The 25,484-nt window shown below is 38.3% G+C and overlaps 1 protein-coding gene across 16 annotated transcripts in view; it reads left to right on the forward strand.

The window, feature by feature from the left end:
• The window catches only part of ppip5k1b (diphosphoinositol pentakisphosphate kinase 1b), a 50,060-nt gene that overhangs the window by 14,460 nt on the left and 10,116 nt on the right, over nucleotides 1–25,484 (forward strand). For 4 of the 16 annotated variants that reach the window (XM_055058256.1, XM_055058609.1, XM_055058761.1 and 1 more), the window contains exons 9-29: nucleotides 371–492; nucleotides 930–1,031; nucleotides 1,488–1,574; nucleotides 1,945–2,020; nucleotides 3,229–3,338; nucleotides 3,666–3,689; nucleotides 5,399–5,484; nucleotides 6,478–6,603; nucleotides 8,257–8,301; nucleotides 10,677–10,798; nucleotides 11,964–12,146; nucleotides 12,237–12,378; nucleotides 13,554–13,777; nucleotides 13,906–14,033; nucleotides 14,534–14,648; nucleotides 15,881–15,988; nucleotides 16,075–16,191; nucleotides 17,374–17,514; nucleotides 17,621–17,729; nucleotides 22,507–22,653; nucleotides 24,908–24,970. In XM_055058256.1, coding sequence (XP_054914231.1) covers nucleotides 371–492; nucleotides 930–1,031; nucleotides 1,488–1,574; nucleotides 1,945–2,020; nucleotides 3,229–3,338; nucleotides 3,666–3,689; nucleotides 5,399–5,484; nucleotides 6,478–6,603; nucleotides 8,257–8,301; nucleotides 10,677–10,798; nucleotides 11,964–12,146; nucleotides 12,237–12,378; nucleotides 13,554–13,777; nucleotides 13,906–14,033; nucleotides 14,534–14,648; nucleotides 15,881–15,988; nucleotides 16,075–16,191; nucleotides 17,374–17,514; nucleotides 17,621–17,729; nucleotides 22,507–22,653; nucleotides 24,908–24,970 — 2,377 coding nt within the window. Of the gene's footprint in view, nucleotides 1–370; nucleotides 493–929; nucleotides 1,032–1,487; nucleotides 1,575–1,944; nucleotides 2,021–3,228; nucleotides 3,339–3,665; nucleotides 3,690–5,398; nucleotides 5,485–6,477; nucleotides 6,604–8,256; nucleotides 8,302–10,676; nucleotides 10,799–11,963; nucleotides 12,147–12,236; nucleotides 12,379–13,553; nucleotides 13,778–13,905; nucleotides 14,034–14,533; nucleotides 14,649–15,880; nucleotides 15,989–16,074; nucleotides 16,192–17,373; nucleotides 17,515–17,620; nucleotides 17,730–17,889; nucleotides 20,461–22,506; nucleotides 22,654–24,907; nucleotides 24,971–25,484 lie in introns of those variants that run through there. The other 12 variants (XM_055058678.1, XM_055059026.1, XM_055058476.1 and 9 more) reach the window with 8 other exon arrangements.

Genomic DNA, 25,484 nt, shown 5'->3' on the forward strand with positions numbered 1-25,484 from the left:
TGGAAATTATTCAGCACATATTCATTTATTTATTTAAATTTAACTCAGAACTTCCTGTAAACTTATTTCTGAGCAGCAACGAATCTGAATTTGTAGGTGAAACCCAGTAATGTTCCAGGAAGCTATTGAACTGATTCGGTCAATTTGCTTTGTTTACATTGTATACCGATAAGAATATGCTTTAATTTTTACAAAGAGATTTCAAACACATCTTACATTTACACAAAAACCCTACCAGATGTTCTGTATAAAGTTGTTGTTGTTTTACTGTGCCTTTTTGTTCAACATGCCAGTCAGTTATAATATAGACATGTGTTTGAAATAAAAAGTTCATGTATAGATGTGTTTTTTTGGGGGGCGGTTTTCAAAGCAAACAGTGTGTGGATTCGATCTGCTGCGAGCCAACGGCCATTCCTACGTCTGTGACGTGAACGGCTTCAGCTTTGTGAAAAACTCCATGAAGTACTACGACGACTGTGCCAAAGTCCTGGGGTAGGCGGCGCTGCACTCAATAATGACTCAAATAAAATAATCCTTTATTAGCCGCACAAATGGGATATTTAAGTTATTATGACAGAAAGCGAACAGAACAAAAAAAAAAAAAAAAAAAATATAATATATATATATATATATATATATATATATATATATGCTCTTGTTTTTTTATTGCTTATTGTTATTACAGTTGCATTAAATCCGTCACTGTAAGAAATTAAGTGATTAACTTCAACCTTTGGAGCATCATACAGAACTTCAACAGTCTGATAGGAACTACCTTAAATGTTCTCAGGGAATCTAATCTATTTGCTCCATTTTTCAAAAAAAAATCTATTTTATAATTTCATAATTGTTGTCATTTTGAAGCTCTGGTCAGCTGTTGTGTTTTGAATGAGCTACATGAATAAATCAGACGCTCACCTCTTCACCAGGAACATGGTGATGAGAGAGTTAGCCCCCCAGCTGCACATCCCCTGGTCCATCCCCATGGAGGCTGAAGACATCCCCATCGTCCCGACAACCTCAGGAACCATGTATGTGTGATGTAACACGGGGAAGACGTTCCAGCTGCCTTTGACAGACATTTATATAATTAAATCTTTACAACACGTAGTAAATTTATCTAGTAAACTGTCAACATTAAATTTCATAGACATTTTATTTTATTTTATTTATTGCTGGTCAATACAAATGGCTGCCACAATGTCCAGCTTTTACTTTGTTTTAGAGCATTTTGTTTGTTGCTGCGTTGCATACAGTCTTACTAAATTAGTTGCAAAATGACAATATGGAAAACTTCAAGAGGTGTGAGAACTTTAGAAAGGCATGTTTGCTTGTTCGTTTGTATATGTGTGTGTGTGTGTGTATATATATATATATATATATATATATATATATATATATATATATATATATAGATAAATAAATTAAACAGAAGGATTTTTACATTAATTCTTGTCCTCCTCCATCTTAATATTTCTTTTAAAAAGGATGGAGCTGCGCTGTGTCATCGCCATCATTCGTCATGGAGATCGGACCCCAAAGCAGAAGATGAAAATGGAAGTCCGTCATCCTCTGTAAGTCACTTGATTTCCATCTGAAAGTCTCTGCGTTTTCTCCTATCTAATAGTTGGCCTCTGTAATTAGTTTGTTGATAAATGTCTCTGAGACTTTGTTCTGTTATTACGGTAATCACACTAATTACTGCATGAGTTTACACCGAGATATGAACTCAAGGACGAAGCTGACATCAAGTTGCTTATCAACTTTATTCTTGAATACCGTCCGTTTTCTCAAGTTTCTATGGAATCTTTCAATTCCTGCCTCGAACTTGCATTTTTTAAAAGTGTTTTATTAAATTGAAATCCGTCCAGAATGCAGATTCATGCAGGCGCATGTTCCTGTGTTCATAAATACAATATATGTATTTGTGTTTTGCATAAACAGTTTCTTTGAGTTGTTTAAGAAGTATGGAGGATACAAGACAGGCAAGCTGAAGTTAAAAAAGCCAAAACAGCTGCAGGTGAGTAATTCTCTTTTTGTTTTTTATTAATAAGTTGCATATCAATAATTTTTAAGTGTAAATGTTTTTTGACAGCGTACGTTACCTTCCTCTCATATGCTGCTACTTTTCCTGTCAAATCTTTGCATACACTCATCACAAAATTATTGAAATCCTTTTATTGTTTATTTTAGTACTTTTCCAGGATGGATGAATTAAACTTAAACATAATTTATTTTGTAAATATTTCCCCCCCACAGGTTAGGGGTCAGAATTACAAATATGTGGTGAAAATTCTCACTGCAATTGGCCGTCCAAAAGTTTCTCTAATAATTTTGACTTGGTTTGAGTCTTTTTCATGGCAAAAATAATAAGGTCATTTAAACTGTCTCTATTAATGACCCAGTTTTTAGCACAGACTATTGAAACATTAAGAAACTTCGACTAGGACATCTGAATTTTATCCGGGGTTAATCAGTTTCAGACATTGATAGCTTATGATTGTTAGAATAATATTTTGTCAGTCTGAATATTTTTTTTTAATATTATGTTTGTTTAAAATCCCATTGAGAGTTTCTGCATGTATTTCGCATCTGTAAAACTCCAACGTAAATGCAAAGATTTGCATGTCGCATGTTGTGTCGTTACTCCACTCTGCAGAAAGAACGATTGAAATAAATGAACGAAAACCCAAAATGGTATTTTAGTTGAGTAAGAGTTTGCTTCTGTGTGTTTTCAAGAAACATATTCAGCAAAAAATTATGAATTTATGTTCGGTGATAGTTACTGCTTGCCAGATTGTAGACTGAAGAGTTGAAGATTTTACTAAAGTATCCAAGTTTTCAGATTTACATATTCTTCCTGTCTTTGAACAGAAAAAATGTTTCTTCATTTACAATAGATAAAAAAAAATGTAATGAGGGTGGCCAGACCAGGCTAGTAAAAGAGGTTGGTGGGACCATTTAAAAAATAAAAACATCTTACATATATTATGTATTTATTTATTGGGTTTTAATTCCCTTTTAATTGAATATGATTTGCATTTTTCAAAGAGGGGCCATGGCCCCCCTGCACACTTTCTTATTGGCGCCATTTATGTTGCTGAGTCGTCTCATGAGCTCTGGCGATCTAATCGTAGTCGGGTCCAGCGCAGCGGGAATGTTTTGCTAACGGGCAGGGAAATCGGATGATCCGTTGTGAGTCACGGATAAAGGCCGCTGTGATTCCAGGAAGTGCTGGACATCGCCCGCCTGCTGCTGGTCGAACTCGGTCAGCACAACGACTGTGAGATTGAGGAGAAGAAATCCAAACTGGAGCAGCTCAAGACGGTGCTGGAAATGTGAGTGCGACATTTTCACTTGTGACAGGAGCTCGCAGCTAAACACACACAGACACACCGACCGTCCGTCATCGCTCAATATATTTGTTTTTCTGGGGACAGCTTTCATTAGCGGGCTCCTCAACCTCCAAAGATCGCCTTTCGACATCTCATCAGGGCCCATTCATCTGTTTCATGCTCGCTATCAAACACTTGTTTACCAAAAACATCAAGATCCTCTCATCTTGACTTTAACTGTCTGTTTTTTTTTTTCCTTTTTCTTGTTCTTCTCCTCCCCCTTCCTTTATCTCTCCGGTCTTCCCATCCGTCCTTCTCTTTCTCCACAAGGGAATCCAGCTTGAATGTGAATCAGTACGCACACTCTCCCTCCTTCACTTTAAAGGATGCGGTTTTAGTCAACATAGTGTACAAACTATTGGGAGCATTTCAAAAGTTTCTTCACCAGAACAAAAGCTGGAATTTTTCAGATTCCACTCATAAAAATAATTTTTTAAAGTTTATACAGTTGTGAATAGATGAAATATATCAAGCATTCCTAATGTTTTGTACACTGTTTCTAGACTTTAATAATTGACTCATACACAGTCAAATGATGATTTCACTGTGCTCCTGCGTGTGTTTTACCCCTTAATGTGCATGCTGACCTCCCTACACATCAGCTGGACTCTAAGTCTCCTAATGTCTTCTTATTTCTGCCTTCATTCTGGTGTTCTGGTGTTGGCGCTCCATTGCTGGTCTTCTTGTGGGCTCAACATGTGCTATTAAATTTGGAGTTGAATGCTCAGCTGTAGGCCTGTAGCATAAAGTGAATATGTTCATAATAACTTCTAAGATGTATAAAAACCAGGAGTGAAACCATTCATCAGATTAATTGTGATTAAATGTGATTAATTGATTAAAAATAATCAACTACTGAAAGAACAACACACTCAGAGCGGTAATGAAGCCAAAACTGTACAAAAAATGCACACATTTTGCATTTAAGACAAACAATCACCTAATCTGCCCTATGCTGTGTTGAGCAGAAAGGGTTGAGCCTGTCACATGTTAGTTTTTTTTTCTTCATATGCATAAACAGTATTTCTTTAATGAATGCTGTTGATCCATTTTATGAAATAAAATGTTTTTCTTATTTAAAAATGGAGTGGCGTTATTTGTATCTTTTCATGTAAAAATGAAAAAAAAAAAAAACAAGCATCTAATGATAACGCCCTGCATCTAAAATCTTTGATATGAATACTCCGTCCCAGCATTTAGTCTTCACCATAATTACTTGATCAAGCCTTTTCTGACAGTCCAGAATAAGTAATAAAAGTGTTTTATTTGTGCTGATATCATATCGGGTAAGTATTGGAATTAGCCAATACTTACAGATGCGATATCTGTATCGTTTCGGAAATGGAAAAAGTTGCCATAAAGGACACCCCATTTAAAAACATCCGCATTTTGCCACCAAGACATATCTGTTCTTTTTCTCTTTTTTGTGCTCCTCAAGCACAAATCAAATTAGATTTCTTTTAAACAGAGGCCCCTCACTTTTAAACAGAGGCCCCTCACTTACGTTGTAGTGCACATCTAAGTCGGCTTATCCATGTCACCCTTGTAATCTACCCCCTTTTTTTTTCTCCGCCTCAGCTTTGAGAATGAAATTGCTTTCTTCCGACCTGCCTGACCTGTCGGCAAATACCAAGCCGCCACTAGTCAGCAGAATGTTCCAGATCCTTAATAAGAGCTCAGCTTGATGTTTCTCACTAAGGCCATGTCTGGAGTTCAGCTGGAACTACTTGGCTACAAATGTTTAACTCTGAAGGACCCAATGAGTAACCGAGTTCTCATCAAACCAGCTGTTAATACTGGCATTAGCCTCGTGTATTACTCGTGTCAGACCTGAAGGCTTTTTATTGTTTTCAGCTCGTGTTGTAAGAAACCTGGAATGGAGCCCAGATGTGTGTTGTAGTGATGCACATTTAAACAAAGCTCGTAAAACCAAAATGCATTCGGACCTTTCTCCAACTTTTTTTTTTTTCATTATTATTGTCTGTTTTTAACGTTTATTTCAGGTACGGCCATTTCTCTGGAATCAACAGGAAGGTCCAGCTGACCTACCTTCGAAACGGCCAGCCTAAAGCCTCCAGCGAAGAAGAAGGTAGAAATAAACACTTTCAGTTTGTTGCTGGGTTTTCGAAAGTATTCCAACCCCTTTAAAGTTTTCACTTGTTCTACAGAATTGCAGACATTTCTTAAAATGAAAAAAGTCTGTGTTATTTCTCATGAATGTACACTCAGCATCCCATCTTGTTTTTATTGTTTTGCGCATTTTTGTTGTCTATTATTACACTCAAACCCAGGCTGCTACGTAAACATTTGTTTGATGTCGTCACACAAGGTATCAGATTAATTTAGTTTTTGTCTTCGCCAATTTGTGTTTTCTTGTTTTTGTTTTTTTCCCTTCCGTAATTGAAACTTCTTTCTTCAAATGTGTTTATTTCTTTACTGTGCGGCTGCAGCTAATTCTTTGAGCAATATGTGCTCAAGAAATAAACAACGGATTTCATGAAAACATTAGAAGGCATAAAGCATGTGCGCTTGTGAAGAGGACCAAACCAGACAGAAAGCAGGTCCTATTATTCCGAAGCTCATTGAGCAACGATCTTCAGTCAAAGGCCTTTTCAGATTCGTTGTGAGACTCGACTGCTGCCGTAGATCTCGCTTTAAGTTTGACGTGATTGACGTCATGATGGACGTCAGCATCCATCCTGGCTGGAGAGCCAGTGGAGTCAAACTGGAAGCTGGGATTAAAAACCACCACCAGTAGACAGTGTTTTGTCGTTATTACTATGCAGATGAAGTTGTAACCTGATCAAAATGAGAGCTATTGTGTAGTCATAATAATTTCTCAGCAGTCTCATATGGGAGACACCTTGATACTGCAGAGCCAGATGTAACAATATCATTTGTCATTCTGTATGTATCCATCCTGGCTTGAAATGTGACGTACTCAGGAACGTTGAGTTTGACACAACTTTAACTATGATATAACAGAAATGCTTTGTTAAACAAAGTATTTCAAACAATCGGTATTGAAGGTGAAGGATTTTTGTTTTGCTTTTTTGTGTTTTTTTGCTGCTGCTCCTTCCAGACTGTAAGAAGGACGGCCCGTCTCTGCTGCTGGTGCTGAAGTGGGGCGGGGAGCTGACGCCCGCTGGCCGGGTTCAGGCCGAGGAGCTGGGCAGGGCCTTCCGCTGCATGTACCCTGGAGGTCAAGGTAGCAAACACACACACTCACACACACACACTTCACACACTATGTGTACTCAGAAAGGCTCAAATGTTGCCGTCAAATGCTTCTTCAGCTTGTGTCCACTGATCACGTTTCTCAAAATAACATAAGTAGGAATTAAGCTATTAAGTTATTTTATGTATGTATGACGTCAGATCACTTGCAGGTTGTTTTTGTGTGATACTATGTGCACAATGTAATGTTCCTTAGGGACACCAAAACAAAGCAGATTAGCTCGTGTTACTGCACGATCTGTTACTTACTGTTGGGTTTGGGCGTTTATCGCATCGTATTGCTTATCATTTACTGTGACAAATTTCTCATCATGTTAAGAACTTTTGATTTATTGTTGTCACAATAAATTCCAATTAATGTCTTAACTTCCCCAAACAGTCCACACTGTCAGGATTGTTAGTTTTACTATTTTGCCCACCGTTTTTTGGGGGGTTTTTTTTCCCAATGCAACAAATCAACAAATGTCAATTTAAAAATATGGTGCAGTTTAGTGATACAAATCACATTGACTTTTGCGGCTGTTGATCCGAATTGCTCCGTCGTGCTGTCACAGTCTTGCAGGTACCTTAAAATAAGGAGGAGTATTAAGTTTTTATTGTCACTTTTATTGTTATCATAAAATGATGATAAAATTTAGGTCCATGTCATCCGGCATTTTGTTGACTCACCGGAAGAAATACTTCTGGATCTTTCTTGATACGTCCATCAACATTTATATGAATTAAAGAAAAAAATATTATGTAGAAACTTGACTGTAAAGTATTTACGCCGCCAATGCGCCCTCTGGTGGACTAATGAGAAACAAAGCAAATGCCTTCGTTTTTATAGCAATCACATATTTCATGAGATTAACCAAAACTGTTATCAAACTGTACTAGACTAATTTCCTTGTGTCTATTGGAAACTCAAATGTATTACACCATCCTTCCTCATGCTTGATTTGGTTGAATTTTAAATATCTTTTCAGAAAATTGTGATTAAACAGTTTCTCTTTTTGTTGTTCTCTTGCAGTCATTTACTAGTCATATGATTACAATGAAAAAGTAAAAACAGAAATAAGCAGAAAATACTCTTGCTGACGTATTTATTTTTGTTCATAAATACGTGCGATTCGTGCTTCCAGGACAGGTCATGGAGTCGCATATTTAATTTCCTTATAACCATAGAAATCAATATTAACGTTCCCGCCCTCCCTGTTTTTGTGGAAATACATGTTTTCTCACTGATGCAAACATACTTGTGACAAACTGGTTTTTCAAACTGGTTGTAGCAGCACCTGTGTGTCGCGGTAAGGAAAACAAATGTTGGGTTTTGAACCCAACATTTCCTTTGCAGGGGGGATTTTCTCTTGATCCGTCTTAGGAGTCTTTAACTGACCATCTCTTCCTAATGCTTTATTATCAGTGCATGTAGAACTACCAGTTCTGCTCAAACAACCTGGAACAAAACTAAAAGTAGATGCACAGACTGCCTGTGTTGCTTCCTGTTTCTTTTTCTTACTCTGTAAAGGTCACACACTTCATCCCAGCCACTGTTGTCATTCCTCTTTCATTCACCACAACTTTTTGTCAATTAACTCTCCTTTTCTCTTCTTACGTGTTGTTGCTATGTGTACACTACTAGCCCGTAATCGCCGGTCCCCTGGCTGCGAGTCCCCTGTTGACTTTGGTAAGACGAGGGGTTTCCTGGCTGTCACCGCTCAGTCACTCACTCCCATTAAAGCTGCAGTGTGTAACTTTTATTAAAAAAAAAAAAAAAAAAGGTTTTTTAAAGCTGTCCCCATGTTGTAGCAGTATGATGTAAGTCGGATAATCTGTAAAAAGATTAAGCTTTTTCACTTCCTACTTCAGCTACTATTGCCGTCTGGAGAAATCCACCACTACTGGTAAAACAACCAAAAAAACCCCCCAAAAAACCCCCAACCAATCAGAGTCAGGGGGAGGGTCTTAGTGCTGTCAATCATCCTGCACTGCTAATGGTAGAAAAACTCACAGTTAAACTATTTGTTGCTATGCTAACTAGCCTTAGCATTCTCCTTTCTGCTCTGCTGAAACGGAGAAGCTGCAGATGGCAGAGAGAAATGGGGCAGTTGTGAGCAGCATGTTCACAGAGGGGGATAGATAGCGCTAAGATCCTCTTCCTGGCTCTGATTGGTTGTTTCTATTTAGTCCTGGGAGAAGGCAGAGGAGCTTTTTCACACAGCTCCTCTGTTTCATGCTCTACTGTCACAACACGGAGACGATTTTAACACATGTAAAAAAAAAAAAAAAACAAAACAAAAAAGTACTGCAGCTTTAAGCACGTCGATCCATCCGTCTCTCTTACATAATTTGATTCCTTCTCACCTCATTGTGATTTTTGGTTAATCTCACTTGGCAACTTGACAATTCCTTTTTGTTTTTTCTACTGAGATTGCTGTGGATTGTTTGTATCACTGTGGACATGCTATTGAAACCACCCAACACACTTTCTTTCTTTTTATTTTTTTGTTATTTATTGAGGCCAAGTTTATATTCTGGACTGTAGCTAAGGCGAGGACAAGTCGCCAACATGCCTTAAATTCAAATGCAGCATGAAAACACAATATTTCCAGGGAATTTCTTTATGCTACTCGGCTGCACTGAACTTGAAAACGCATGAAACATTGCAGAGCCTTACAATAACACTCATTCGCCTTGACGTTTTCCATATTCTTGCTGTTACAGCATCTAACCTGACTGCATTTTATGTGGACATGAAGTGGTATGTGAAGAGAAAGGAAAATGATGCATGGTATTACATATAATCAGTAGTCTGACCAGGTTCTGTAAAATCTCACCGTTGAAACTGATGAGTTTTAATCACTTCTTTAGAGCCTCTTTGCCTTCTGAAACCTTCCATGTTATGTTAAACAGGCTATATGGAAGAGGATTAGGGCCACTGAAAAAAATAATCTTGACTTTGATTTCTGATTTGTTTGACCTTGATCTATTTGACTGATTTAATAATTTTGAGTTTGATCTCTTTGACCTCATTATCCTTGACTTTGATCTTGGAATTTTAAGTTTGATCTCTGCATTTTCACTTTCACTCATTGACTTGGATCTCGGATGTCTTTGATCTTTTTTTTTTTTTTTTTGATCTTGAGATTCTGACCTTGATATCTTTGACCTTGTCTGATTTTGACTTTGATCTCAGAGTTTTGACTGAGTTCCTTGTGACCTGCCTGTTGCGATGTCGAGATATTTGTGAGGATTGTGTTCGTAAAATGGTTACTTTTTTAATTTCACCAGATCATCTCCTGTCCCCAGACGGTGAAATGGAAATTATGTTGGCTTTCTTTCAGCAGTGGCTTTCTTCTTGCTGTTCTTCCATAAAGACCATATTTGTGATACGCTGTCTTGTCACACGCAGTGGTGCGTTTTAGGAGATGAATTTTAATATTTAATTTTATTATCTCAGTAAATGTTTCATTTTCCTTCCTCTTCAGAAATACGCTTCTTGCGTTCTTCTACCACATAAATCACCACAAATCCTTAAACATTTGTAGCTGTAAAGTGACAAAATGTGAAGAAAGTTTTGAGATAACTGCATTTTTGTCAAGGCACTCTTAATAAATTGACTTATTTTAAGCATGAAAAGTTGTTTGCTGAAAAATGTGAAACTTCTGATCCGACAAACGGCTGAGTGCGTCCGATCGAAAGGTTTACTCAGCTTTTATTCACTTTCAATTCATTTTATACGGAGCTCAAACTTCACGACTCAAGTCGGCATTTACATGAAACGAGATGAGGCGGTTTAAGATCGCTGCATTTGAACTGAAAGTGACGCTTTCCCTGCTCAGGTTCTGTATGTTTCAGATTATCGGGGGAATCTTCGGTATTTTACGGTGAAATCAACACGTCATCGTTTTCTCTTTGTCTGCCAACGTCTCCGCTGATTGAGCCTTCCCTTTAAAGAAATACAATTAAATAAATAAAAAAAAGAACAATTTCACTATAAGGTTTGCTGCTTTAAACCAGTCGGGGTAACGAGCGTGGTCTTCTTTGTGCGCAATATTCCAGGTGACTTTGCGGGGTTTCCTGGCTGCGGCTTGCTGCGTCTGCACAGCACTTACCGCCACGACCTGAAGATTTATGCCTCTGATGAAGGCAGGGTTCAGATGACTGCTGCAGCGTTCGCCAAGGTAATAGATGAAGCTTTGTGAAGCTTAGTTAGGACCTTACAGAGCTGTTGGAAGGGTTGCATAGTTATTGATGTGATGTTGGGCTTTAAATGACACACAGAGAAACGTTGTTTGCACAGTAGTTTATGATTTAAAACCAAGACATAAGAACACAACTCTTGACTGATTTTAATGTCTTCAATCTGTGTTACACAAGAGCACAACTATAAACATGCAGAAAAGCTGATCCTTTCCACAAAGTGTGGTTTATTCACTGAATGACGACTACAAGATGACGCCACACCTGAAAATAGTTTAGGGCAAGGCCAAGGTCTTGTCCTAAAGTCCTTTCATTATTTTATTATTATATACTAACCTGATTTTTGCCTCTGATGAAATGACCAAATGAGGTCAAAGGTCACTTGGCACATTGAGACAATGACATCTGCAGGGTGTATTATTGAGTCTAAAATATTTCTGAACACTCTTGCAACCATTCTTTGATATAAGAAATTATGCTTGCCATAATTTTTCTGATTTCTTTTTTTTTATGTGTATAAAATAAATAAGTCAGATTTGTGTAATTTAGACTAAGCAGTTTCCCACCGGCATCAAAGAGTATAGAACCTACATTTTCACTAACATAACCAACATAAAATGTAATTATTCATAAATTTCATGTGTTAGGGAGGTTCAAGGATTGAAATGCATGCACTTATTTTGCAGAATTTTTTTTTTGTATTAAACAGGTTAATATTTGTACACATCAACAATTTGTACACATCAACAATTCAATAGCAAAAGATCCCAAATAGGATTTTTTTTCTTAGAGAATTTGAACAAAGTGAAGTTAAAATGATGTCACTTGAAGACAAAATTTTCCTTCTGAAAATTGCCAGGAAGACACAGGAAGATGCAATTTTATATTTTGTAGATTTGTTCTAGAGAACAAATCTATTCTGAATTACTGCTCTGACTCAGCTGTGCTATTCAGCGCTTGGCCTTTTTCTTTTATTAGTCTGTACATCAGTCCACGATTAATCGATTACCAAATTAGGTGCAGATTATTTCAATAATTGATTCATCACGATTATTCGTGATGAATCTGTCTTCTAAGGACATATTTTTCCAGTAGTTTCCATCTTGCACGCCGATTTTGTTTCCATCTGTTGGTTTTTGTGTCCAGGGCCTGCTGGCTCTGGAGGGCGAGCTGACGCCCATCCTGGTTCAGATGGTGAAGAGCGCCAACATGAACGGACTCCTGGACAGCGACAGTGACTCGCTGACTGACTGCCAGCAGAAGGTGAAGGCCAGACTTCATGAGATCATGCAGAAGGACCAAGAGTTCATTCAAGACGACTTCCAGAAGGTAACTCAAAGTGTATCAACAGGTTTTTTTCAAAATGTTGTCTTGTCTCTGCTGACAGATGACTTCATCTGTGTTTCCTTTGTGATCCAGTTGGCCCCGACCGGCAGTCCATCACTGGTGAACTCAATGAAGGTCATAGAGAATCCAGTCAAAACCTGCGACAAGGTTTACGCACTCATTCAGAGCCTCACCTCGCAGATTCGAAAGAGACTGGAGGACCCCAAATCCGCAGGTAGACCGACTCTACTTACTCGACACTTTCTGTCATGGCCAAAGTCTAAATCACATGCGGACCTCAATCGCCTCGAGTCACAGAACGCATCGAGGAGATTGAGGCTGCTGCTAACTGCCTGCTAATATAGCCTTGCTAACTAGCTAGCTAGCAATATGCATCTATCATAGGTAAGTGCACCAATTCATCACCAGTTCATTTCTGCTGCCAGCCGGAAAAAAGGAAGGCTAGTTTCTTTGGTCTTAATTTGAATTCAAGCTGGAATTAAAAAGGTCTGAAATTTGACTTGTTGAAACCTGCAGAAACCCTCTCAATATCTTAACTCAACATTTCAGCATGTTCTGTGGCTAGCAGGATTTGCCAGCTCAGCAGCTACTTTACCTGTAAAAGTTTCAACCTAATTGCTGGATGCTTTAAAGGCTTTCTCCAGGATCTTAGAAAGCAGAGAAAAGAAACTCAAAAATAAATAAAAATGGACATTTTTAGTATTACAAGCTCCTAAATTAGTTCTTATTTGTCATTATAGGTTAGAACATGTATTTAGCCATACCTTAAATCTGAATATATGTTGAGCCTTCCTCCATTGTTTTTATTTACTTGTTTAATTCAGATTAAATTCATTCAGTACGTTTGTAGATTTGATTCAAGAATTTACCTTTCATTCGTTAACTTGCATGTCACAAGTTCACAGTATGTCGCATTAAAACCAGTAATGTGACATATTGGTTGTTGTTTCCCATAATAATCTTATTTACGTTAATTTATCAGTTACGTTGATTTTTCATTTAAATCAAGTACTTTTCAAATATTCTAAAAATAAAAAAAATTGCCACTGCAGCTTTTGGAAGCTGTTAGATTTTTGGTCTGGGTTTTAGTTTCACTTACTTGCTTTCCAAATAAGCTTCACACATCTCGATTTGTTGTTTAAAATACAGTTCCGTCCCTCCATCCACTACTTGTACAGGTCAAGGGCAAGGAAAAGAGTAGCTAACATCTCTGCAGACTCCACACATTCTGGACACAAACTCTTTAGATTTTCTCCCCCAGGTTCTGGGTGACAGTGAATTCTATATTTTTTTTCTGCTTCTTTAGTTTTAACAACATAAAACACCTTCCAAGATTTCTTTTCTATTGTTGGGTAACAGTAATGGTGGTCGTCTCGTGTTTCTCTCCAGATTTGCAGCTGTACCACAGTGAGACGCTGGAGCTGATGCTGCAGCGCTGGTCGAAGCTGGAGAGGGACTTCCGCATGAAGAACGGCCGCTACGACATCAGCAAGATCCCGGACATCTACGACTGCATCAAGTACGACTCGCAGCACAACGCCTCCGTCGGCCTGGAGGACACGTTGGAGCTCTTCAGACTGTCCCGCGCTCTGGCCGACATAGTCATCCCACAGGTTCGATTGCTTTCATTCTCCTCCGCCCGGCACGGTTTGATTCTTGCTCTGTCCCTTTTTGATTTGACAAAAGAATGTATATGGATCAGAATGCAGAGGAAAAACATTTTGGATTCTTGTGGCTTCAGGAGTACGGCATCAATAAAGCGGAGAAGCTGGACATCGCTCAGGCGTACTGCGTCCCTCTGATGAAGAAGATCTACCTGGACCTGCAGAGGACCCACGAGGACGAGGCCGTCAACAAGCTGCACCCTCTGTGAGGTCACGCCCAAAAACCACAACTGCTCACATGTCACATTCACCACATAGTTACCATGCTGCTAAACTTTGACTTGTTTCTTTAACCTTTCAAAGACCGATACCTATTCTATTTTATCTTTGACTGGCTTGCTTTTTTGATTTTGATATATCTTGAATCTATTTTTTCTACAGATGCAGCCAAATAGATGTGAATTAAACTTAAATATCCCATCAATTTTTTATCCCCCCTTAAGTTCATAGTAAAATAAAATCACTTAAAGTTTTTGGTTTTGGCTAGAAAACTGGTCTTTTACTGGGGAAAAAAAAAACATATTCTGAGCAGTAATTAAGCCAAAGTTGTACAAAATACCAAATTCCTCTGAAACCTGCCACACTACAATAAAATAAGGGAGAAAAACTTCAAAGTTAATGTAAGAAGTAGTAGTCGGTGGTGTACTTTCGATCACTTGGTCTGTGCGACCCAATCAGCTCTCATATCCGTTCCTGGGTGTTCAGGTATTCCCGCGGAGTGATGTCTCCTGGTCGCCACGTTCGCACACGACTCTACTTTACGAGCGAGAGCCACGTCCACTCCCTGCTCAGCATGTTTCGCTACGGAGGACTTCTAGATGTGTGTATAGTCCTCACTTATCCTTCTTAAGTCATTTTGTCTTGGTTTTGAAAATATTGTTGGAGGTTTGCCAGAGACCATCTGGGCCTAATGAGTAATTATTGTAATTAATTATTTTTGTGGTACATTACTTTATGGAGCACAAACGTCCAGAAAACCTTTGTGCAAAGATGCTAAAAAACTTAAAATCATCCCATTAGGTTATTAGTAAATGGAACATTATCAACATATTTAATGTGTGTTTGTTTGATGACATTTGACAAAATTTCATGTTTATTTCTTGTTTCGTGATTAGTTGCTTTGTTATGTTTTTATGGAAGAAAGCACTTTGAGCAGTTTGCTGAAATGTGCTTTACAAATAAATACACTAATGCATCCTCAGCTAAATGAGATTCATACAAGTGTTGTACAAATCTTTTTTTGTTTTTTTTGTTTTAAAATGTCTGTGTACAGTGCCTTGCAAAAGTATTCAGACCTCTTTAACTTTTCCGCATCTCGTCACATAAAAACTACAGAGTTTTAATGTGTGTTATGTTTAAAACATTATGATAGACCAACACAAAGTAAAGCATAATTATGGAGAAGAATACAAATGTTTCTCAGAATCGCTTCATAAGCAAAAGTCTGGAAAAATGTCAGGACAAAAAAAAAAATGTCCAAAACTCTGGAGAAGCTGCAGAGGTTCACAGTCAAATCTCTGTGAACTATTAGCTATAAACTCCTCCACTACAAAAAAAAAAAGGAAAAAAAAAGTCATGGCTTTTGTAGGCGACACCAGACATGAAACATTAAAGAAAATCTGAAATGTCAAGGCAGCCTGCTTCAGAAAAGCCTGAGTGTTGTTAAATGGATGGAGCTAGCGCTATAGCACCTAGCGTACATCATCTGCCCTGAATGCTTAACAGCGTATAAATGTCCATTTGATGACGTATTTAAATTTACAAAAATTAATATCCTAAAGTTTTTTTTTTTCCATTTGAAATAAATGTTTCTCAAGTCTAATGCTAGAATTAATCATGGATTCCTTTCAGAAAAAAACACAAGAGCAAAACCAACCAGGCTTTTTTTACTTTTCCAAAAAAAGGCCGGCGTTTTTTTTTGTCATGTTTTAAAACCATGCCTCATTTTCTACACAATAGCTTGTTCTTGCTATGTGATGAAACGTGAATCGTATAAAGGGTGTGTGAATGCTTCTGCAAGGCATTGTGCGTATGTTTGTGTGTGTTGGTAAGGAGGTGAAGGACCAGCAGTGGAAGCAGGCGATGGACTACCTGAGCGCCGTGACTGAACTCAACTACATGACGCAGATCGTCATCATGCTGTACGAAGACAACAACAAGGTCGGTCTGCAGGCCGCTTCTCGTCTTCAACAGCAGATCTCCGGGTTGCTTAACGGGAAGGCCGTCTCTTTCATGTCCGCGAGAAGGACCCGTCCTCGGAGGAACGTTTCCACGTGGAGCTCCACTTCAGCCCAGGTGTCAAAGGGTGTGAAGATGAGGAGAACGTGCCGCTGGGTTTTGGTTTCCGCCCCGCCTCATCAGAGGTCTGTAAATATGTGTTGGAAGTTATTTATTTATATATATATATATATATATATATATATATATATATATATATATATATATATATATATAATATATATATATATATATATATATATATATATATATATTTTCCCAGTGGCATTGCACCTTTCCCAAAAAAGGTGAGAGGTGAGAGATGACTGATGGTGGGTTGAACTACTTTGACTGGGCCTTTTTCTAAACATCTAATATAAAACCTTCTAAATATTTTCACATGTTGCATAGTAGCTCCAGAAATCTTGAAATACTACCTGAAATGAAAAAAAGTAAACATATTACATATTTCTATGCTTAGCCACATAATCTCAGGCTACAAAACATAAGCCTTTTTCTTAAATGTCTGGTTTTGTAATTTCTGTCGGTATTGTTTTTTTTTGTTGATGAGTTCTTCTTTTAATCCAACAAATACTCAGAGTAAATGAAAAGCAACTGTCCGTGATTGGCTTTAAGTTGTTTTCTCACTGAAAATGTGCTTTATGTGTGAAATGTACCTCAGATGTTTCATGTTTTTTGGCCCTCCTGGTACATTAGAGAAGAGCCACAGTCAAGAGCATCCATAGAGCAAGCAGAACAAGAGTTTATGTACCAAAATATGCATTTTGAGAGCTTTTAAATGCACACCACAAATAAAAAAATTCTATCAAATGATAAAATGTCCATGTTTTGCAAAAGTATATGCGTTTCCATTACGAATGTGAGCTAATCTTTGTTGATATTCCACTGTCGGAAAAACTATTTCACAACTGCACCAGAAACCACAACTGCATAAGAAACGTAAATAAAATCATGTGAATATATTTGTTCACACGATATATTAAAAAACATGCTGCGCCCTTGTTCTCCGACCACTTTCTGTCGTCTTCTTTGTCTCTTCCACCAGTAGCAAGGTCCTTTTGTTGATCACGTTACCCATTCAAAAAAAGTTTTTTCCATTGTAAACCAATTTTGATTTGGCAAAAAAAAGCAAACATTTCACCAAAAAAATTAGTTTTGTTTTATTTTTCCTAAAAATGTCCGTCTCTCCTATAACCAAATGTATTTTCATAATTCCAATGACATGGAAACGCAGCCTCTGAGTCCACACCAGGTTCATGACGGGTCGCTGGGTAAAAACTTGACTTGTCCATTTTTTGACCAATCAGAATGAGGACAAAAAGCCCAATCAGGGAAGCCTGGAGGATCTTTCCCAGGATCAGACGGATGATGCTCTTCAGGTCACAGAGCTCATCAACCTGCAGAGACGCTCTCCAATGATCCGCAACCGCAAGACGGGCTCCATGGAGGTAGAGCAGAGTCCGCTTCTCAGCAGCACCCACAATGCATTGCTAAGTATTATTATGATGATGATTATTATTATTATTAATAATGTGCGATCTTGTTTTTCACCAGGTCCTCTCTGAGACGTCGCCCAACCATTCCTCCAAAGGCTGCACATCCCACAGGCTCTTCCAGTCGTGTTCCCGCCAGTCTCCTGAGATCAAACCAGCCGGAGGTTTAGGTCAGCTTCTAACTCATAAGTGTTTGTATTTTTTCTTTGTGTGTGTGTGTGTGTGTGTGTGTTTGTCATCAGGTCATCCTGCCCTCGTATCACATCTATTTTAAGCTGTCACCACCAATGTTGCTCTTCATTTTTTTTTTCTCACCTTATCCCCTTTCAGTCCCTTCCTCTTCTCTCTCTTCTTTCCATCGCCTCACCCTCCTGTTTCTCATGGCTGCATAGCTTTCAGTTCAACTTAGCGGCAGCACAAACAGGATCAGACTCCAAACTATTCAGGCAAGAGGTCAGCTGTGAGTCGAGTCGTTCGCAGCCAACATCAGGATCTCTTTGTCACAGGACTCTTACAGACGTTCCGACACTCCCTGTGGAAAATAAACGTTCAGCGCAAGGCTGCAGGTTTTAGCTGACCGCTGTTTTACCCAGGAAGCTATTATCATAAGATCAAATTAAATGCTCTCAGATTACTGGTCACTGATTTAAATTTAATTGAAACACTTACGACATCTCGCTTTGCAAAAGTACTTATAGCCCTTAAACGGGCAGTGTTATGCATTTTCCAGGTACAAATGCCATTTCACAGCACAATGGAGTGCAATGTTATTTGCATAAAAATGATATATTACTTAACAGAAATTTGACTTTGCAAATTAAAGCCTTGAAATTGGGCCTCTGTCCCTTTAAGAAGCTCCTGCTCTTTCTGAAACTCCGCCTTCTGGAAGTCGTCCCAACAAACGATCTCCGTTAAGCAGGCGACATACCATCATTCATGATTGCCATGGCAATTGAAGGATGTCTCAAACACTCGTGAAAGAGTGAAGACAACACTCCAGGCTTGATTTTGCTGTGGGAATAACTTAAAAAAAGTCGATTTTACACAATACCGCCCCTTTAAGCATATTAGCACATCGACACTTCAATGTTGGTTCACTTGATTTCCTAACTTTATGTCGGTCTATCAGGTAAAATTGACATAAGACACTTCTGCACCACACTGCAGTTTTAAACTGATGTAGTATATGATACTGAAGAGGCAAATTTCACCCGATCGATACGAGTTGAATCACTTTCACTGCATTAGGATACAGAGAAACGCCCAGGCCTCAGTGTTGCAGACCAGCATGTAATGGTGAATAAGTCTTCTCGTTTTAACAGCAGCAATTAGCTTTTTCAGGAATCTTTTTAATCTACAAATTTAAGTTGTGAATGTTAATTGTTTTTCCCGCCTTCCAGTGTTTTATTTTTTCATTGAATGACAAATGGGATCATCTGCAGCACATCCCAGTACACAGGGCCAGGTTTATTTGTCACGTGAGACTTTAATGAATTGTCAGACGTTTACAGTTGAACAGAAAAACTAATAAATTAGTTGGAAGGATAAATAATGAGAAAGGTGGAATAACCTGGCCTCTTAAATTTGTGGAAACTAAAACTTTGCTTGTTTCAGCAAAAATAATGTAAATCTGGAAAGGTTTGACAACAGAACTGTTAAGGTTCTCCATAATTGATGGTCACTGTGAACCTAAAATGACTAAATGTTAATTAATCACAAGCTGCTTCAACAAAGTATTAGCACTTCAGAAAAACACGTCAGTCAAGATGAAACAAACCCAGGTATAAACATATTCCTCTACATTTTACCAAATAGTTGCTGATTCTATTCCTCCTTCTATTCCATATAAACTGGTGTTGATGCAGTTTGAGTTTGACAACAGTATATTTTTTAAAATCTTTTTCTCGGTCTATCACAACTTCAAAGAATACTTCAAGGGCTTTTCCCGTCTGAGCTCAGCGTTTCCAGGGGAATTTAACGTCTAGTAAGCCTCACAAAATGGCAACACTCTCAGGCAGGAGTCTGCTGCCTAATCGGAGCCGCGTGGAGGCAACCATAAATGCAGGAATGTGACATCAGAGGGACAGAAAGGCTTTCTACAAAGTGTTCTTCATTAGCACGCCAACAGCTTCCCTACTTAACTACTCGATGTCACCTGGACGACTCCGCTTGTCTTTTAATTAAATTCAACTTGGCTCTTCTGAATAAACAGAAGTTTCTATTAAGCCTCGTTGTCACTGTTTCACTTTTTTTCTTTTTTTTTTAAGGTTGAGGTTAAAGGTACGTCTTACCAATATGTTATGAAGAGACGAGCGATCAGCTGTCTGAAAGCAGCTGAAAGCTTCACAGTATCTCTTTGTGAATGCTCTGCTGCACCAAGGTGACTGAGGACAGAACCACCTGCTTGGTTTCCTTCATTATGTCTGAACAAAATGTTAGCACATTAACAGGCCGCAGAAACAATCCTGCTGCCATCTGGGGCAAATGCATGATGGCAAATGTTCGTACCGCTTCAGCGCTAAATTTATCAGGCGTTGCATTGATTACTTTGATTATATACAGTGACTTTCAGAAGTATTCATGCCCCATCTAGGGCAGGGCCACAAATTGATTGTATCTGTTAATCAAATTTTTGGTTTTTGAAGATTTATGTTTTTGGAAAATCTGGATTTTATTTTTTTTCTTTTTCACCAAAAAACCTTTGAATTCAGGTCAATAATTTTTTTTTTTTTTAGCTTTTTTAATTGCAAGAATTAGGTCATATGGCAATACTAGAATAAATCCAAATGGCAAAGTCAAAATAATAAAGGCTTAATATTAGGTGGTAGTTTCATCAGAAAAAAAAAATATATTAAGTTCTTCTAACTTTTTTTCTTGTTAAATACAACTTTTTATTCATAAATGTAAATTTAAGACATTCATCTAGTAAAACTACTACTATAATATTATGACTATATTCTTGTCACATCAGAAATTCTCATAGCCTGACCCAGACACTTTATAGAAATAAAAGCCACTTTTTGGATTTTTTTTCTGCAGTGGTTTTAAATGGCCTTTTAAGAAAAAAAATCTTTTTTTTTTTTTTTTTTTTTTTACTTTGTTTTAAATCTGGTGTGAAAGAAAATTGTAGACTTTAATTTTAAGCCATGTTGTGCAAACCCAGAGCAAAGTGGATTGTATTTTGATTTTATGCAGCTCATACTAGTGCATACTAATGAATTACAAAGAAAATTATGTTTTATAGTTATTTATTTGATCATAACATGAAAGTCCAGGAACTGTTGTCCTGTCGAAGGATTCTTCTACCAGATTTTTATTTAGGGGAATCAGAAAAAAGGGCGACAGACACATGTGTTTGTTTGTCGATTATAGAGTATTGCATAGTAGCAGATGAGGTTATTACGTTTCTCACAGTATAAAATCCCAATAAAAACAGCACTTGGAGAAGGTAATGGGGTATGAATACTTTTGACAGACACTGTGTGTGAAAGTTTGAATCAGAAATTTATATATAATTTTTTTTTGTTTGTTTCGGAGAAAACGCAGTGTGTTCTCTACAGCTGGCCTCTCCTCCATCACAGTTATTTATTGGTTTTTCCGTTTCAGATAAAATATTCTTGAGTCTGAATGAAGATTAACAAATGAGAAGTTTTTTTTTTTTTTTTTTTTTTTTATTATTATTTTTTTTTTATCTTTCTTCGCTGCGTAACTCCATTACATTTGTTATTGTTGGTAGCTCGTCATTCTCACTGCCACACCTGGCATGTTAAATCAAAGAGGTGCTGAATTCAGTGCCGAATCTGTTAGGGGGGAAAAAATCCAACAAAAGGTTTGACTCTTGGATTAATTCTGTTTTAAAACACTTCCAGGATTGAGTTGACAAAAAAAATGTCAGTGACCACATATTCTAATGTGTTAGAATATTCTAATGTGTTAGAATATGTTCAGTTAGAACTTTGTAAAAGTATTCGCTGTCAAACCTTTTCACATTTAAATGCAGTTTTGGGGGGATTTCATGTCGCCGTCCTGAAGTGGTTGGCAGTGACGAATAAAACAAGAGTCAAAGCACAACCTGGCCTTTCTGCATGCAGTTTGCATGTTCTTCCCATACATGCTTGTGTGTGCTCCAGGTGTTCCTGCTTCATTAGCGGTTATGCTGAGCCGCCCATAGGAATGAGTGTTTGTGCCTGTTTGTTCTCTGTTTTCCTGTGACTGACTGGCGACCCATCCACGGCCCCTTACTGTCCCGCACGGATAAGTGCTGTAGACAATCAGTGGATGGAAAATGGTGCATTGTTTACAAAACTTTGCAGTGATAAAAATCTAAGAAAAAATGTGCCGCGTGTTTGCATTGAGCTTTCCAAAGTCAATCCATCCCAGAAAAGCATCCCAGCAGCTTTCTGCTCTCACTGCAGTATGTGAGTGAAAGGAGTCATTGATATTACAAATGAAAACCGAAAATGAAACGCAGGTGACCTCAGATTTTATCTTTCTAATGCCTACATTGTGGCACTGACTGGCTATTCAGATGACTAACGAAGTTGACTCCTTGGGATGTGACCAAAACAACTCGTATGGCATTGTGAGGGAAATGTCTGGACCAGTGGAGTTTCCCTCTACTTACTCACTCTGGTTACCTAGCAACAACCTACTGAGTAAGTTTCATCCTCATAACAACTTAAAAATAAACTGGTGTGAAAACTGTGCATAAAACAGGAAAGGTCACGCCACCAGTTTGGCACTATGTCAGATATTTAAAACAAAAGCATGAGCTCATATGAAGACATATTATCCAGCCCTAATTCAATGTAAACACATTTAATAAGAACAAAAAGCCGAATGATTTGTTTGGAACAATACCTGCATGGTGTGTAAATAAAACGACTCATCGGTCATACTTCCACTCCTACCCTCCCCCCCCCAACCCTCCGACTCATCCTCACACAGGCTCGCTCTGCTCTGGCCTCTTCAGTGCCTCAGCCCTCGGGGTGTCCTCTAGCGCCCCCAACTTGCGGGACTACGTCCGCACCCACCACCACCACCGAAAACCACCTCTGTCCCCTGGCAGTCTGCCGTGCAAGATTGGCATGTTTGGTATGTTCACAGCGGTGTCTGCTCTCCTCCATAGGGTCGAGTCTCTGCCCTTCTTTAAAAACATTTTTTTTATCATCATTATTCTACGTTTTTTTCTTTTTTTTGCTTCTGCTGGTCTCGTCTTGGAACTATTGGCAACTCTTTCCTGTTCTGTTAATTCCCTCCTTTCCCACAAAATCCAATTTCAAAACATCCCGCCTCTCCTCTAAACGTTCTGGCGACACTGATCCGATCGCAGAGTGACTGGCTGTGTGGTAAACGTTTTGCACGCAGGCGCATGTTGGGAGTGTTCAACGCTTTTGGTACTAACCGTCACCATCACGCCTCTGCCTGCTTGGGGATTAAAAAGGTTGGTTTTTTTTTTGCATGCTGTGGCGCTGTCTCCTCATTTGTGGAATTTAATAATCTGTCCTAAAGTAGCTTTGGTGGCTGAAAGCCCAAATCCTGGCTGTTACTTTTCTGTTTTTTTCCCCTACTCACATTTTGTGGTAATCCTCACTACAAGAGCCAGTAATTCAACTGGAAATAATCCAATCTGATTTTAAAACTTTTCCTCACACTGCTACTGGTAAAAAGCAGCAACCTTTCTTACTGAGATTTCTTAAAGATCGCCTACATTTATGCCGCACAGCATAATCACACCATAATCACACCATAGATGGTAAATTATGTAAATTGGTATTAAATTGTGCACAGCAGGAATTTTTCCAGGGTTTGTGATGCAACAAAAAAGCAGCTTATTATCACCACTAGGTGTCGCTCTGATAGCAAAACCTCACAGCACCAACAGTAAGAATGACTAAGAAAAAGGGTGAGTATTTGAACCAATAAACATTTCATTCAATCAATCATACTTATTGTGTCCAGGCAGTTGTTGTGCAGCTCAGTAGGAGAAAAAACCCCAAACAAACCCATGTGATCAAACTCATTTGAAAATGTTCATTTTGTCTTTATGTAAATGGTTGAAGTCGGCTAAAACAGAAAGTCTACTCTATTTATTCATCTTCCTAAAAGCTCCAGTTGTTATGATATCTTCCTGTCATACACAAGAAAACTACTGATAATTACCCATTTAAAAAAACATTTTTAAATCTTGAAGACTTCCCTTCACTGGCATTAAAAAAGGGCACTTAGCTTTGATTCTCACAAGTTCTAGGAAGTTACAGATAATCGGGGTTTTACCTTCAAACCTGCTTAAATTTAAATCTAAAGAGAAACTTCTAAATAACTAAAATACATATATGTACATTGATCCTGAAGCAGGATCTTGGGGAACTACATGTTTATAAAAGAGTCTGACCTGAAAACCAAAGTGCTGAACTTTTAACCCCACCGTGTTCCAGACGCAAGGTTCGTGTGTTCTGGTGCCGAATGCAGAAGAACAGCAGGTTCTGAACCAGTAGGAAGAGCCGTACAAGGCCAGCACTGTGGCTTAATGTAACCAAAGAGGTAATTCAATTCAGACCGTCAGTAAAATGGGAAGTGGCATTTCTGCAATTGTCTTTAAAATCTTTATTATTCTTATCCTCAATATTTTTTTAGACTTTATTTTAGATGTTATTATAGATTCCTTTTCAACAATGGAGAAAGCAGATCAGTCCCTCAGTTACTCTCTTAATTTGTCTAAAACTATATAACATATATCAACATATTATATTTCAATATTTTGGGTTTATTTACCTGCAGATTTTGCACCGTTGGAATAAAATGCTCCCGCACTGGAACCAGTATAGTTTAATTACAGATGGACAAAAAATAAGTTATTTTCCTCTGTAAAACAAAAAAATGTTTCAAAATGGACTGAAAAACTCAATGTGGTGTAATGACCGATTTCTTAACATGTTTTTACTTCTTGGTATTTTGTTTATACCCAGCAGGTTGAGACACCTGCAACAAATTGACACTTTTGTCTTTGCTCTGAGTGGATTATGTCAGCATGTCTCAGTGTATGTTATTGACGTTCTATCTATTGACGGATTATTACAAGTCATGCATCTTTTCCATTTAGCAAAGAGGTCAATGAGATCAAATTTTCAACCTCTTTTTTTTTTCCTTCTCACCCTTCTCTTCGTTTTCCTCAGACTTGTTGGCAGAACGTGTGTGAATCAGAAAGCCAACTCTGCCCTATTTCTGTGTTTCCTCCCCTCTTTTTTTTTTTTTTAAATGTTCATTTCTTTGAAGACCACGCAGGCCAACAGACTGACACAGATACCAGCACCTCCAGTAATCCCAGTTACCTCTCTTATCTCCTCAGAACTGCTCTCTATGCCGGCAGTAAAGAGGTTTTCTGTGTCGTTTGCCAGGCATCCGACCAATGGTATGTCCGCTTTTCTTCAAGTATACTTCGACAATCCTCTAGTTCATCTTGCATGACCCTTTTGTGGGGTGGGGGGGAAACCACCTTTGGGGATGTGGAGATTTGACTGCGTCAATGACATCAAATGAACGTTTTTATTTATTTTCCATCAGAGTTTCTGTGTCACCGCACAGCCTCGGTGTTTGATGAGCCTTGTGTTGTTTTCAGCCTGCACTGCTAACACCACCTGCTCTGCAAGGTTAATTTACCTCCTTGATTCTGCCGTTTCCTTACAAATTGTTCTTTTTCTGGAATATATCTTCTTCCTAGGATATATTTCCACGTGTAGATGATCTGTGTGCACCTCATAACTTGTACTCACTCAAAACTTTTTGTTCCTTTTTGAGTCATTTGTACTTTTCAAAGGCTGTGGTCTTCTGTGTCTCCATGTATTGATGTGGTTTATGGTGTAAAAGTGAGGACGTAAAGGAGATGTTGTGGAGAATCCCTGTCACACCTTAAGAGGATTTCAGCT

The sequence above is a fragment of the Poeciliopsis prolifica genome, unplaced genomic scaffold (genome assembly GCF_027474105.1).
Source record: "Poeciliopsis prolifica strain line A6 unplaced genomic scaffold, Auburn_PproV2 SCAFFOLD001, whole genome shotgun sequence".
Lineage (NCBI taxonomy): Eukaryota > Metazoa > Chordata > Actinopteri > Cyprinodontiformes > Poeciliidae > Poeciliopsis > Poeciliopsis prolifica.